The sequence below is a fragment of the Canis lupus genome, chromosome 27 (genome assembly GCF_011100685.1).
Source record: "Canis lupus familiaris isolate Mischka breed German Shepherd chromosome 27, alternate assembly UU_Cfam_GSD_1.0, whole genome shotgun sequence".
Taxonomy (NCBI): Eukaryota; Metazoa; Chordata; class Mammalia; order Carnivora; family Canidae; genus Canis; species Canis lupus.
The window spans coordinates 8,789,575-8,803,805 of record NC_049248.1 but is presented as its reverse complement, the minus strand read 5'-3'; the positions used below and the strand labels follow the sequence as shown (position 1 = coordinate 8,803,805).

The window sequence follows — 14,231 nt, the reverse complement described above, 5'->3', positions numbered from 1 at the left end:
TGAGATTGAGAGTCACTAAGCCAGCCTGGTGCCCCAGTTTGACAATATATTTTTAAAAAGATTTATTTATTTATTCATGAGAGACACAGAGAGGCAGAGAGAGAAGCAGGCTCCATGCAGGGAGCCTGATGTGGGACTTGATCCCACAAGCCCGGATCACGCCCTGAGCCAAAGGCAGGGGCTAAACTGCTGCGCCACCCAGGGATCCCCTATATTACACTGTTTAAATCATTGTGTGGTTTTTATCTTCTGATAGGAGCCAGCCATGTTCCGCTGTGTTCAAAGTAGCAGTGAGACAGACAAGGTATTTGCTTTTGAGTTTATATTTCAGTGGTTGTTAATTAAGACCTAACTTACAAAATAGACTGAGCCATACAAAATTTTGAGGCAAAATGTTTTTTTTTTTTTTCCTTTTAGGCAAAATGTTCTAAGCACAATGGGACAAATGTAAAAAAGCTATTGATAATGAACTTGAGTTGAGAACTATAATGGCCAGTGGGGCTAGACTTCTGTGAGCAGAATAGCAAGAGATGAAGTTGGGGAAGCAAACCTTTTAGGTAGAGTAACCGTAAGATATCTTTAAAGTGATTTTGATAATGAATGAGAAGCAGTATACCCTAAGTTACACTAGGGTAATAGGAGTGAGCTGGGATGTACGGTCACAGAATCTACAGGCCAGAGTAAAGGAGTTTGGATGATATTTTAAGTGTGACAAGATGTAATGGGAAGGCTTTAAGGGCAGTGACAGGATCTGTTTTGATTACTCTGGTTATTCAAGAATGCAGTATTATTTTTTAAATATTTTATTTATTTATGAGACAGAGAATGGCAGAGACATAAGCAAAGGGAGAAGCAGGTTCCCTGCAGGGAGCCTTATGTGGGACTTAGTCCCAAGACCCTGGGATCACAACCTGAGCTGAAGGCAGACACTCAACCAGTGAGCCACCCAGGTGCCCCTGGAGAATGAATTAAAAGATGGAAAAAGGGAGGGGCACCTGGGTGGCTCAGTTAATCCTCCTCCTTCTGCTCAGGTAGTGATCTCTGGGTCCTGGGATCCATACCTGTGTCTCCACCTCCCTGCTCACTGGGGAGTCTGGTTCTCCCTCTCCCACTCTTTCTCCAATCAATAAATAAAAGATGGAAAAAGGGAGCTAAGATCCCCACAATTATGGGGGTTATGGTGCAGTCACCAAGTTCTTTCAGGACATTCAGGGTTTCATTCTCATTCACTAAAGAGAAGTGTGAGGGACTGTTTGCCAATAAGGCAGTCTTTATGGAGCTCATGCCTGAGCTAAACAGAAATAAAAAGCCATTCAAATACCTTAAGTGAAAGGAAATGTAGAGAATGTCAGAAATACATAAATGAAGGTGTGAAGGTGTTAATGAGTGAAATGGGTGTGTTAAAGGCGTTAATGGATGAAGTGAAATGGGTGGGAAATGGATGAAATGGATGAAATGGATGAAGTGAAATGGGTGTGTTAAAGGCGTTAATGGATGAAGTGAAATGGGTGGGAACTAAGGAATGATAAACTAAAAAGATAGCAGGGACCTTGCCTTTGGGAGGCGGTGTGATGGGGGCTTAAGTTTTTTTTTTTTTTTTTTTTTGCTACTGAAGGATCTTAAGTAGGTATATAAATGTAACATGGGGGGGCACCTGTCCAGCTCAGTTGGTAGGATGTGCAACTCTTGATCTTGGGGTTGTAGGTTCAAGCCCCACATTAGGTGCAGAGATTACTTAAAAATAATCTTAAATGGATGAATACATGTAATATGGATATCCTGACATCAGAATAGGATGAATTTCAGAGAGCAAAGACTAGTAGGGAAAGGAAGTAAAAAAGAGCAGAAGAGAGAAAAGTATTCTAACTGGGGAAACAAAACAAAAATTTATTAAGTGTGCAAAGCAATGCAGTAAGGCTGTTCATTTCATCTGTGTCATAAACAAGTACCGTTTTCATTTGTATTAGATCCTAAAAAGAAACTTACTTAAGGTAACAGGTATTGGGTGGCCAAACCAGGATTTAAAGTGGATTTTCTCCTTCCTATAGGAAGGATCAAAAAAACAAAAACCCAAAACATGGGCAGCCCCGGTGGTGCAGCGGTTTAGCGCCGCCTACAGCGTAGGGTGTGATCCTGGAGACCCTGGATCGAGTCCCAAGTCAGGCTCTCTGCATGGTGCCTGCTTCTCCCTCTGCCTGTGTCTCTACCTCTCTCTCTCTCTGTGTCTCTATGAATAAATAAATAAGTAATCTTAAAAAAAAAAAAACCCAAACAAAACAAACCCAAAAAACCTCCAAAAAACCAAGCCCATGATGTCACATGTACATTCAGAATTTTTATTTCGAAACAAACCACAGTAACATTAATAATAGAAAATCCATTTGGAAATATTCACAATCTGGTCACTGAGAAATGGGAAAACTTCCACGCTGCATTACTGCCAACCCACTGTTTTTGAGAAGCCAAAAGTAGAGGTGCAGTTACAGGAAGTCATCTGTTCAACCAAGTCCCCATTACATATAAGCTCTGTGAGATTTTTTTTCCAAAGGCTCAATGATCAGAGGAAACAGTGAGAACTAGTGACTGAAATACTGTCATTGGCAAGGGTTTGGCTAAAGGGTCTTAAGTATATAAGCACCAAGGAGAGAAAGGGTAATCAAAAAACCTATGTAAGAAGGAAGACCAAGTAAAGTGTCATGGGGCCCAATCTCCATTTATAAAAATACTGGGAAACTAGATGATTTGTGGAGGTGTCCATGACCTGGGGCAAGCATCCATCCTTCCAACTCATTGGACTCTTAAAATGCTCCATAGTTAGAAGTCTTCAGTTTGTTTCTTATCCCCTTAAAAGAAAGGCCCCTTCTCCACGACTCTCTTCCAAGAGGCCACAATGTTCTGATCTCACACTTTTCTTTGCTATTCCCACCATCTGGGTCTAGAGGGAGGTGAATCCTCCACCCTCAATGTCAAGATTTAAGGAGTTCTCTCCCAACTCTCCAACAAGGAAAGGGGAGACTGAACTCTACAATTTGGAAGAAAACCATAGATGCAAATTCCACCCAGCAGAGGCAGTGTTATTTATATACATAGAGATGAGTTTTAACATATTCTATTCAAAAGGGGGCTATAGAGCATAGGGGACACAAGTTACCAATAAACAACTTCCACCCAGAGCAAAGTGACAGTGCGTATACATTCATACTCTCAAGTGTGGGCTACACTGCACATTTACTCATACCATCCCAAATGTATGGGCCCCTAAGGGCACTTGTACGTAATACTATGGAAATATGGTAACAGAAGAACAAGCATGCCATGACCCTAAAGCAACAACATACTTCCATTAGATAATAGTCGTTCAGGAAAAATCCTCTCCCAGAGCTGAGGTTACAAATTCCAAGTTAGTTATGAACATTCTCCTCTGAATTCTTTTAAAGCTATGGCTTAAAACAAAACAACAATCAATAACTAAAATCTCCTAAATAACAAAATGGAGAAAATACTGAACCTCTATCAAGAACCATTATTTGGGTTGCTCATTTAGAAGGTTCTCCTACTACGCGGGTGTTAGGAATATTTTTAAAACAAACAAAACAAACCCCCACAAAAAAATGAGTCCACTACAAGGGTAGGAAGTCATTTGGTCCAGTGCAAGGAGAAAGGATTTCTAGAAATAACCTTCCCTTCCTTCTCTGGACTCCAACCAAAATTAGAACCCATCAACCACTGTGAACTATAATGCCCATCTTAATAATACCCCTAGATTTCAAGTAATATTACATGTAATTTTAAACAAAGAAAAAAATTCCAAAGGTAAGCAGTAGCTTAATACAGGCACATGACTTTTCTGAGAAATTAAACTTGAGAGTTTCCACCTGAAAGGTTAAGAGGCAACGTGCAAACTTCACACACCGTCTGAGAACACATTCTGTTTCTCCCTGAATCTCCCCTCCTTATTGCACCTTGACCTCTCCCGTATCAAATCTTCTACCCTATAAACCTCTCTTTAAGCACCTCCCTCTAACTCTAACCTCAATTTCCTTATGTTTGCATTATTTGGTAAAATTACTTTACACTTAAAAAAATAAATATTTATGCAATAAAACCAGAAGATAAAATAAATAAAACTCAAGTTAATTTGCTCTGCAGAGCTGTATGGAAGCGAGGAGGGTGCTTCTATTTAATCCCTCTCAGCCCTCCACACTTATGTAGATATGCTTCCTGGGAGGTCTGGTGTGTGTGTGTGGGGGGGGGGGGGGGGCGGGGCTGCACCTCACTCTTATTCCCCTATTGGCCCTGGTGAGGACCTACCAGAACCCCAGGTAGGAAGAGCTGACAATGTTGTCATATGGCAAGTGGCCAGTTCCTCCTGAAATGAAGGTAGGTTCACTTGGTCTCTTCTAAACAGAAGAGAATGTCCAAGAAATGAAACGTTTCAAAACCATTGAAGATACAACTAACTCCAGCATTGGGTTCTTCTGAGTGCTCATGGAGTGTGTGGGGAAGAGAAAGGAATCAAGTAGCAGCATTCAGAAACAGTCCTGGGTTACAACCTGATTCGATTTCTCCCTCATCCGGGAGAGGTGGTTTTTCCATGTTGGGAGGGAGGCGGGAAGGAGGCATGGCTTAGACAGTGGCGGTCTCGGTCTCCTTCACCGGCTGCATGCTGTTCATCTCCACAATGGGGCCCTTCTCCGCTCTGTTGGCATCCTGCCCCTGCCCTTCGAAGGCTCGGGTGATTTCCTCAAAAGTCCTGCCACGGGTCTCAGGGACTTTGAAGAAGGTGAAGACCAAGAAGACGATGAGGAAGCCAGTGAAAATGATAAATACATAGGCTCCTAAGTAGAACTAGTGAAAAGATACAGAAAAAGGAGTATCAGTGTAAGATCTGGTCATTGCCCAACTCCTCTCCTTCCCATCTCAATGAGCCTTTAAGGTCATGAAGTCATTAACACTAGCTAATCCAAATTGTGGATTTTAAGTGCTGGTTTGGAATCCTTTGAGACTTATCATGATCATTGTATCTAGGCAGAACTATGCCTTTGTAATCACCTCAGACTAGTGGTCTTTCAAAAGTTCCCAGTTTTGGGACGCCTGGGCTGCTCAGTGGTTTAGTGCCCACCTTTGTCCCAGGGCGTGATCCTGGAGTTGGGGGATCGAGTCCCATATTGGGCTCCCTGCATAGAGCCTGCTTCTCCCTCTGCCTCTGTCTCTCTCTGTGTCTTTCATGAATAAATAAATAAAATCCTCTAAAAAATTAAATAAATGTTCCCAGTTTTGGGGTACTTGGCTCCCTCTGTCAGCAGAACATGCAACTCTTGATTTCTAGCTCTTGAGTTTGAGCCCCGTGTTATAGGTAGAGTTTCCTTTAAAAAAATAAAAAGTTCCCAGTTTTGCCTTCCTGCTTCAATCCTTTTTTACAACCATTCCTTTTTCTATAGGTCATTGAGAACAAGAAAGAAAATCTGGTTTAAAACATTTGATATCTGGGATGCCTGCGTAGCTTAGTCAGTTGAGCATCTATGTGACTCTTGGTTTCAGCTCAGGTCCTGATCTCAGGGTCGTGAGATGGAGCCCCATGTCAGGCTGTGTTCAATGCAGTGTCTGCTTGAAATTCTCTCTCCCTTTTTCTCTGCTCCCCCCCTACCCCCACCTCCACATTTGATCTCATGCTCTCTCTAAAATAAATAAAATCTTAAAGAAAACACCAAACATGAAACACTTGACACCTAGTCCTGTGGTGTTAGTAACCAGATTTTAAACCTGTTGGCTTAGGTGAGCTGGTTTCAAAATGGTCTTGGTTAGTTTTGTTTTAATTTACTTACTGCAGCAGAAGGAAAGAGCAGCCCAACCAGAAAATTGGAGGTCCAGTTGGAACAACCAGCCACTGCCATTGCAGCTGGGCGGGGTCCCTGGCTGAAGAGTTCGGCCACAATAAACCAGGGGATGGGGCCTGGGCCAATTTCAAAGAAGGCTACGAAGACCAAGATAGCCCCAATACAAACAAAGCTCATCCAATTATAGTTATCCTAAATGAGGAAGGAACAAAGGAAAGTGAGTAGTAAAGACAGCTCGGCCTGGATAGGATCTAGCCTCCCAGAGGAGAAGACTTGACAATGAAAAGCTCCCTTCTGTCCTGGGTTACAATGGAGTTAATTGGACTTAAGAGTCAAAAGCCCTGGGTTTTTGAATCCTAGCCTTGTGTTCCATCTGTGTCAATTGGCACAAAAATCATTTCATCACTCATAAAATGGGAATAATTACCTTGAGATGACTTGAAGAATTAAATTACATAAGGTATTTTGCAAACTATATGTCATTTAGATATAAGAATTCCGGCAGTTTAATTACCCATCTCTGATGATTCACTTTTCTTAAAACTCTGGGCATGTGACTTTATGGATCTCCACCCTCATCTTCCCACCTGTGTCACAGAATCACCTGTAATCCCTCCCTTTCCTTCACTCAAAGAGCACTCACCTTTAATAACAACGAGATGGTCATAAGGATGGAACAAACAGCCATCCCTCCAAGGCCAATCATATGTAGAGTTCTCCTCCCTGCCCTTTCCACCAGAAACAGCTAAAGGAATAAGAACAGAACATAAAATTTCAGCTTTCCCTTCTACCTGAATCTGCCTTACCAGTAGCAGGATACTTATTAAAATCACACTTCCCCTTTTAGTTCCGAGTTAAAAGCATCCTACAGGATCCTTTTTATACCTCCCTCTTTCTCATCCCTTTTATATTTGCTTAGAGTGAAGACTCCTTATACCCATCATTCACTAGCTCTTCTTCCCCCCCAAAATGAAACAACACAAAGGTTTAAACGATAGTAGGGAAATGGCAGGACTTGAAACCCATCCTTGAACATGGCACAGTTAGAATGGCCCTCCCCCTACCCCAAACTATCACACCATCCAACTTACAGAGACAACAGTGAAGATAGTATTGACCACCCCTGCACCAATGGTGGCATAGATTGGCTCCTCAACACCTGCATCTTTGAAGATTCCTGTTGAGTAATAGAACACCTAATAGGAAACAAAAGACAACTTTGAAACTGCAGTTGTGCATAACAGTTAAAAAAGAGAACCCTTAGAAAAATAAACTTGGGATGCCAGGGTGACTCAGCAGTTGGTTATCTGCCTTTGGCCCAGGGCGTGATCCCAGGAGTGCCACATCAAGCTTCCTGCAGGGAACCTGCTTCTCCCTCTGCCTGTATCTCTGCCTTTCTCTCTCTCTGTCTCTCATGAATAAATAAAATCTTAAAAAAAAGAGAGAAAAAAAAGAAAAATAAAAGTGTCAGGAGGTTAAGGAGTCCTTTCCGGGTTTTTTTGGTTCAATTACAGTATCTTTTCTGCAAATAAATTATCTTCTGTATCTTTGTTTTTAGTTCTTTTTAATTCTAGCTACTCATTTCCATTTTTTCTTCTATGCTCATTCCTTCTGCTCATGAAGTCTCTTCCTTACCTCTATTTTATTAACTTAGATATAAAGGTTTTAGTCCCATTAATTTTTTCAATTAAGCTTTTTTTGGTACATTTTAAAGTTTTGGGTTTGTTTTTAGTAATCTCTACCCCCAATGTGGGGCTCAAACTCATATCCTGAGATCAAGAGTTATGTGCTCTTCCAACAAAGCCAACCAGCAGCAAGTTCCTCAATTACACTTCCTCAATGGACAATTCCCCTAACCCCTAAAACAGTGATAAGCCCACACCAATATGTTAATTTGACAGTGAAGAAATTGAGAAATAATCTCAGCCTGCTCATGTAATTAGAAACAGAACTTGGGCTGGAAACCCTAGCTCTAGGTCCCTTCCAAGTGTTTTAGCAAATGATACCAGCTATCCTTTTAACATATACTATTAAATAAACTACTCTTTAGTATGTATTATTTTTAATTATTTACTGATCAGTGTGCTGAAATGTAAAGTTGCTATAGCTACCATAGTTAAACAGATGTCAAAATATTGGACTCAAACCTCAAAGTAACAAGGGAACAGGATCTAGATCATCTAGGTTCAGTCCCTAAGGTTTGGGTCAGGAATTTATTATTTCATCCTGTGTTTTTGCCTCTATAGCTGTATTTGTCAGACTTTTTATGTGTCTACGCTGGGATTTACCTTCTCAGGAAACAACTCTTCAAATACATATAACCTCGGATAGAAACTATGTATATTTGTATTTTCTAAAATAAGACTCTGGACATCTGAGTGGCTCAGTGGTTGAGTCTCCCTTCGGCTCAGGGTATAATCCTGAAGTTCTGGGATCAAGTCCCACATTTGTAATGTCCTATATACTGAAAAAAGTTTGAAAGGACAAATGTTTAGAAGTTCCGAGACTAAAGGTGATGAATTTTTCGTTTATTATTTATTTTCTTTTTTTTTTCCACATGGAAAACACATACTGCAGATAGAATCTTTTTTTTTTTTTTAATTTTTTTATTTATTTATGATAGTCACACAGAGAGAGAGAGAGGCAGAGACATAGGCAGAGGGAGAAGCAGGCTCCATGCACCGGGATCCCAATGTGGGATTCGATCCCGGGTCTCCAGGATCGCGCCCCGGGCCAAAGGCAGGCGCCAAACCGCTGCGCCACCCAGGGATCCCTGCAGATAGAATCTTAAATAAAAACAGGGGCACCGGGCAGCCTGGGTGGCTCAGCGGTTTAGCGCCGCCTTCAGCCCAGGGCGCGATCCTGGAGACCTGGGATCGAGTCCCACGTCGGGCTCCCTGCATGGAGCCTGCTTCTCCCTCTGCCTGTCTCTCACTCTCTCTGTCTATGAATAAATAAATAAAATCTTTAAAAAAAAAAAAAAAACAACAAAAAAAAAACAGGGGCACCTGGCTGGCTCTTGATCTTGGGGTTGTGAGTTTGAGCCCCACGGTGGGTGCAGAGAGGACTTAAATAAACTTAAAAAATGGTAAACAAATAAAAACAGGGGTATTTGGATAGTGCAGTTGGTTAAGTGTTGGTTAAGTGCTCTTGGTTTTGGCTCAGGTGGTAATCTCAGGGTTGTGAGATTGAGCCCCATGTCGTACTCCGCACTTAGTGCAGGGTCTGCTCAAGGTTCGTTATCCCTCTGCCCCTCTCTCTAAAATAATTAAATCTTTTTCTTTTTTACAATTTTATTTATTAGAGAGAGAAAATATGAGCAGGGTGAAAGGCAGGCAGAGGGAGATGGAGAAGCAGGTTCCCTACTCAGCAGGGCACCCGATTTGGGGCTTGATCCCAGGACCCTGAGATCATGACCTGAGCTGAAGGCAGATCATTAACTGACTGAGCCACCCAGGTGCCCCTAAAATAAATCTTATTAAAAAAACAAACAACAAACAAACAAACAAACAAACAAAACTAAAACTAAGTTAAAATTGGGTAATCAACATTTTTGGAGTGGCTGCGTGTGGCAAGCATCACTGGGGGACTCTGACTCTGTAGATGGAACAAAGTGAGCAATTGCCTGTGCTCAGCCCCTCTAGTGAGTTAAGTGCAGTGGGCAACCCCCGCTGGCCACAGAGTAGCTACTCACAGCATTGATTCCAGAGAGCTGCTGGGAGAGTTGGAGCATGATGGAAATGATAATGGGTTGCCGGTAGCTGCGCGATCTGAAGAGCTCCAGCACAGTGACTTGCTTTTCTTGTGCCATCCTAGCACTCTCATCTTTCATCTCCTGGATGTCCTGACTCACATCCTGGGTGCCCCACAATCGTTGGAGGACTGGTCAAACAAAAGATAAAGATTAGGTGCTATTCCATCTTCATTTCCCCTCTAATACAGCTGGGCAAAAGCCACAGAGATGAGCTCTGGATATGGCTCATCAATTAGCATCTGTGCCTTAACCTGCTTCTCATGTCACTCTTTAGGGGTTGAAAGTTTCTGACTCAAGAGCAATCAGGGAAGTCTCCATTTGGGTTCTGAGGGGGCAAGGAAAGGAGAGGACCAAACAGATCCAATGCCCTAAACCACAACCCTAAAATTCCTACAGTCAAAGTGTGAAGGATACTCACTCTCCTTAGCATTCTCCTCTTCCTTTCTGTTAATGAGCAAAAATCTAGGGCTCTCGGGGCAAAATGGAAGGGCGGCGCTTTGCAGGACAGCTGGAATGATGGTGAAGCCCAAGAGCAGGGGCCAAAGCTCTTCAGTTCCCATGATGACTTTCAGACCGAAGATCTAGAAACCAGATCAATATGATACTGTAAAGCTCATTCTTTATATATATATATATATATATATATATATATATATATAAGCCACAAGTTGGTTTAAAAAAAAAAGTCAGAAAAAACACATTTCAGCAAATCATCCATTTTTTTTACAGCAGGAAAAAAGTTACTTTCTCTACCCTTCCTGCTTCTTTAGCTGTCTGTGAGCTACAATAAGTACCTGAAACTTACATATAGTTGAATAGATGCAGATATTCCTGAGCTTATCTATGTTAACTCATTTAATGAGCCATGACTAAAACTCAGAGCATGAGTTCTAGAGTACCTGAGCTACCAGGATCCCGATGACGATGCCCAGCTGGTTAAGAGTGCCGAAGGCCCCCCGTAGGGCAGTGGGAGAGATCTCTCCAATGTACATGGGCACAAAACCTGTGCAGAGGCCGCAGAAGAGGCCAATAATCAATCGGCCCAGGATCAGCATTTCAACCGACTGCGCTATTTTGCAGAACCCCATAAGGCAGCCACCAGCAACAGCCAAGAGGTTGACCATAAGCATTGAATTGCGCCTGAAAGGTTAAATGAAGACAAGAGAAGTTAGCAAAATAGGCCTGGCCTGATCTCTTTCCTCCTTTCCTTATCTCTCTACCCTTCTCCAGGTTCATAGATCTTCTCTTGTAGTCTAACTTTTCCTCTTACTATTATCAGAACATCTCTGGCTGGGATAAGATCAATGGTTTTTATACCTCTGTATGCATAAAACTCACCTAGAAAGCTTGTTTAAGTTGTCCACTAACTAACAGCATTAGCTTCAAATCTGCAAGAAATTAAAATTGTCCCACCCCATCCCAATTTACTAAATCATTAAGTCTGACTCTGGGACAGAGGCCAGCAATCTGTTCCCAAAAGCCATCTGGGTGATTGGATTCTAGCTAAGGTTTGAGAACCATTGGTACTGGGCAATCCTGATACAGCTGGTCCCTGAACACATTCAAGAGAAATTTCTGGACCAGTGCTGATCCTTTTATGCTTCTTCTTTTTTTTTAAAGATTTTATTTATTCATGAGAGACACAGGCAGAGGGAAAAGCAGGCTCCACGCAGGGAGCCTGACGTGGGACTCGATCCCGGGTCTCCAGGATCAGGCCCTGGGCTAAAGGTGGCGCTAAACCGCTGAGCCACCCAGGCTGCCCTCTTTTTATGCTTCTTACTGTATTTTATTATAATATAGTTGCTTGGATGCCACCAACATACTAATGAAGACTGATTTCAGACTAAAGTTTTTTTTTTTTATGGGCAGAAAGTGGACAGCTTTCCTGGCTCCAGGCTAGCTTGTGGGGAGGCCATTTTCAATTAGTATTGATAGCCAGTATAAAATAACAAATTACTGCATCTATGTGTTAAATGTGGGAGGCAAAGCCATGGAAACAGCTAACCGAAAATGGAAGTAAGAGATTAACACTGAAAATTTACTGCAGATGTTGGGAAAAACTAGAGCTTCAGCAGCTTCAGCAACTCTCCCCTTGGGTGGTCTGCTGGAATTATCCAGGGAGTTCTGAAACCCTGGTACTTTTAAAAGCTCCCAGGCAGATCCTAAATATGCAGCCAAAGAGAGCCTACTGTTAAAGGGTAAATTTTCATCCCTCATTCTGTTTTTACCTTTCTCTGCATTCCTTTCCTGGGAGACCCCACTTCCTCTATTAGGTTCTTTTGCTAATAAAATAACAATAGGAAGAAAGTCACAGGGAGTTATGGGAAAGGCACATTAAAATTTCAATGACTTGGGACACCGGTTGAGCATCTGCCTTTTGGCTCAGGGTGTGATCCCAGTCCCAGTCCCAGTCCCAGTCCCAGTCCCAGTCCCAGTCCCAGTCCCGGGAGGAGTTTCACTTCACTCACGTTGGGCTCCCTGCCTGGAGCCTGCTTCTCCCTCTGCCTGTGTTTCTGCCTCTCTGTGTCGCTCATGAATAAATAAACAAAATTTTTAAAAAAAATTAATTAATTAAAAAAAATAAAATTTCAGTGACTTGAGTAGCCACATTGTGGCCTTAAAAATGCAAACACAACAAACATCAAACATTATCAAGTAAAATGGGTTGCTTTAATTTATTTATTTATATTTACTTTTAGTTTATTTTAAAGATTTTACTTATTTATTCATGAGAAACACAGAGATAGAAGCAGAAACACAGGCAGAGGGAGAGGCAGGCTCCATGCAGGGAGCCCGACGCGGGACTCGATCCCTGGTCTCCAGGACCACACCCTGGGCTGAAGGTGGCGCCAAACCACTGAGCCACATGGGGTGCCCGCTTTAATTTTTTTTTTAAAGTTAAATTTTACTTGTGTTTCCAGAACATCTAATTAGCAACTGCAATGATTTCTTCACCAGTTATAACTGAAAATATTCTACGATGTTTTATTAAGTCAGTGTGGAATGAGAAGATTCAATGTTCTTTTTTGGGGAAAAAAATGTCAGTAATTTGGCCATTATCCACATTTACCACAGGCCAAGGATTATAAAATGTTTCCTCCCAATCCTGCTTTATAAAATAATGAAAACACTTGCATGAAATCCCAAAATTTTTAAGAAAAGTAAACAACTCCTGACCTTGTAAATCAAGTACGTTTCTGGGAAATTCCATAGTGCACTTTATTAGAGACTACTGAATTAGCTTCAGCTGGACTGCAAAGGCGACTCTCTTTAATGGGCAGCATAGCTTCAAGCAGTCCTATTCAGTGCCAGTTGGCTTAGTTTACCTCAATTCGAATTGGGGATGTTTTCATTCAAATGCATCATGGCCTCCCCATCCTAATTCTCAATACCTGTTCCCAATGCAACCAGTATAGCCCCCTTCCTTACCCAGTTTCTGGTCAATACCTGCCAAAGCGGTTGACAAAGAGTCCAACAGAGAAGGAGCCAATCATACCACCAACAGAGAAGATGGCCACAGACAAGGACCAGAGGGAAGTGAGTAACACTTCAGTGGGAAGGTTTTCCGATTTCTCTTCCAAGGTGTAATTGAGAAAGTCCTTTATTATCTGCAAATTAAAATGATTGGTGGGCAGACTGTTACAGTTGAATGAGAGAAGGGGCAAATATCGGGGGGGGGATCTTTCTCTAAGAAAACAGCATTACGGATTAACAGCAGAGAATCAAGTGAATGGATGCAGATGGAAGAGATAGAGAACATACTGGAGGTTAATGGTAGCTCTGAAAAGAACAATTTTGATTTGTCCTGAAAATCCAGATAGGTAGTAGCACAGATGTTCAGTAGACTACCCCTAGTCCTCCCCTAAGACCCTCCCACCCCCGTTGTAACTAACCCCCCTGAGGGATAACAAAAGAAGTGTGCCATGAGAAGGTGAGAGGAAGAATGGGTACAGTCCAGTCAAGGTAATAGAGAGCAACTGAGCTTTTTGCTTTGATTAATGATTCAGTTAGCCTTCCCCAACAATATTATTCTGTCTCTCCCGCCTTCACCAAGCTAGATACCAAGTTTTACTGAAATTCTTCATTGTTGAACCCCACTTTTTTTTTGAATCCCGCTTTAAAGGAATAATTTCCCAATTCCAAATTCTAACTCTAGTTGCCTGGCACTCACCATTTCAGGAGCATTGATGACTCCGGTATTATAGCCAAACTGGAAAGAGCCTATTGTAGCAATGGAGATGGCAAAGATCAGAGACACCGTGACCTGGGGTGGGGGGCAGAAGAGGGAGAAGGGAAGAAACTTTCCTTAAAGCTCTTGAATAATGATGGTTTCTTCTCGATTAAGGAGATATACTAGGAGCACTTAGCCCAAGAGTGCTATGTAAAGAACAAAAACGTAATGAAATTTAGGTAATAAATGGAACACAAAAGAACCGGTTATCCTCAAGAACTTATCCAGAGATATATAGACAACCACGTACACTTGGGAAAAGTGTCAAGAAAATTTGGCTAGAAAGTTAAGAACAACTGGGTTAATCTGTTTGAAACTATTAAAAAAAAAAAAAAAAACTGCCCCAGGTAAAAGCAAGCATAGAACTGCAGGAAAAGAGAGCCCTGGGATTCCTAAAAATGGACTATTT

General features: G+C 41.9%; 1 protein-coding gene across 7 annotated transcripts in view; it reads right to left on the bottom strand.

Moving 5' to 3' along the window:
* Positions 1-2,315: 2,315 nt before the first annotated feature.
* SLC2A3 (solute carrier family 2 member 3) overlaps positions 2,316-14,231 on the bottom strand; it is a 92,190-nt gene continuing 80,274 nt past the window's right edge. For 5 of the 7 annotated variants that reach the window (XM_038576696.1, XM_038576699.1, XM_038576698.1 and 2 more), the window contains exons 3-11: positions 13,763-13,855; positions 13,039-13,199; positions 10,491-10,731; positions 10,010-10,172; positions 9,532-9,719; positions 6,929-7,033; positions 6,481-6,582; positions 5,826-6,029; positions 4,332-4,848 (exon numbers count right to left, since the gene is read on the bottom strand). In XM_038576696.1, coding sequence (XP_038432624.1) covers positions 4,627-4,848; positions 5,826-6,029; positions 6,481-6,582; positions 6,929-7,033; positions 9,532-9,719; positions 10,010-10,172; positions 10,491-10,731; positions 13,039-13,199; positions 13,763-13,855 — 1,479 coding nt within the window. In that variant the 3' untranslated portion in view covers positions 4,332-4,626. Of the gene's footprint in view, positions 4,849-5,825; positions 6,030-6,480; positions 6,583-6,928; positions 7,034-9,531; positions 9,720-10,009; positions 10,173-10,490; positions 10,732-13,038; positions 13,200-13,762; positions 13,856-14,231 lie in introns of all 7 variants that reach the window. The other 2 variants (XM_038576694.1, XM_038576701.1) reach the window with 2 other exon arrangements.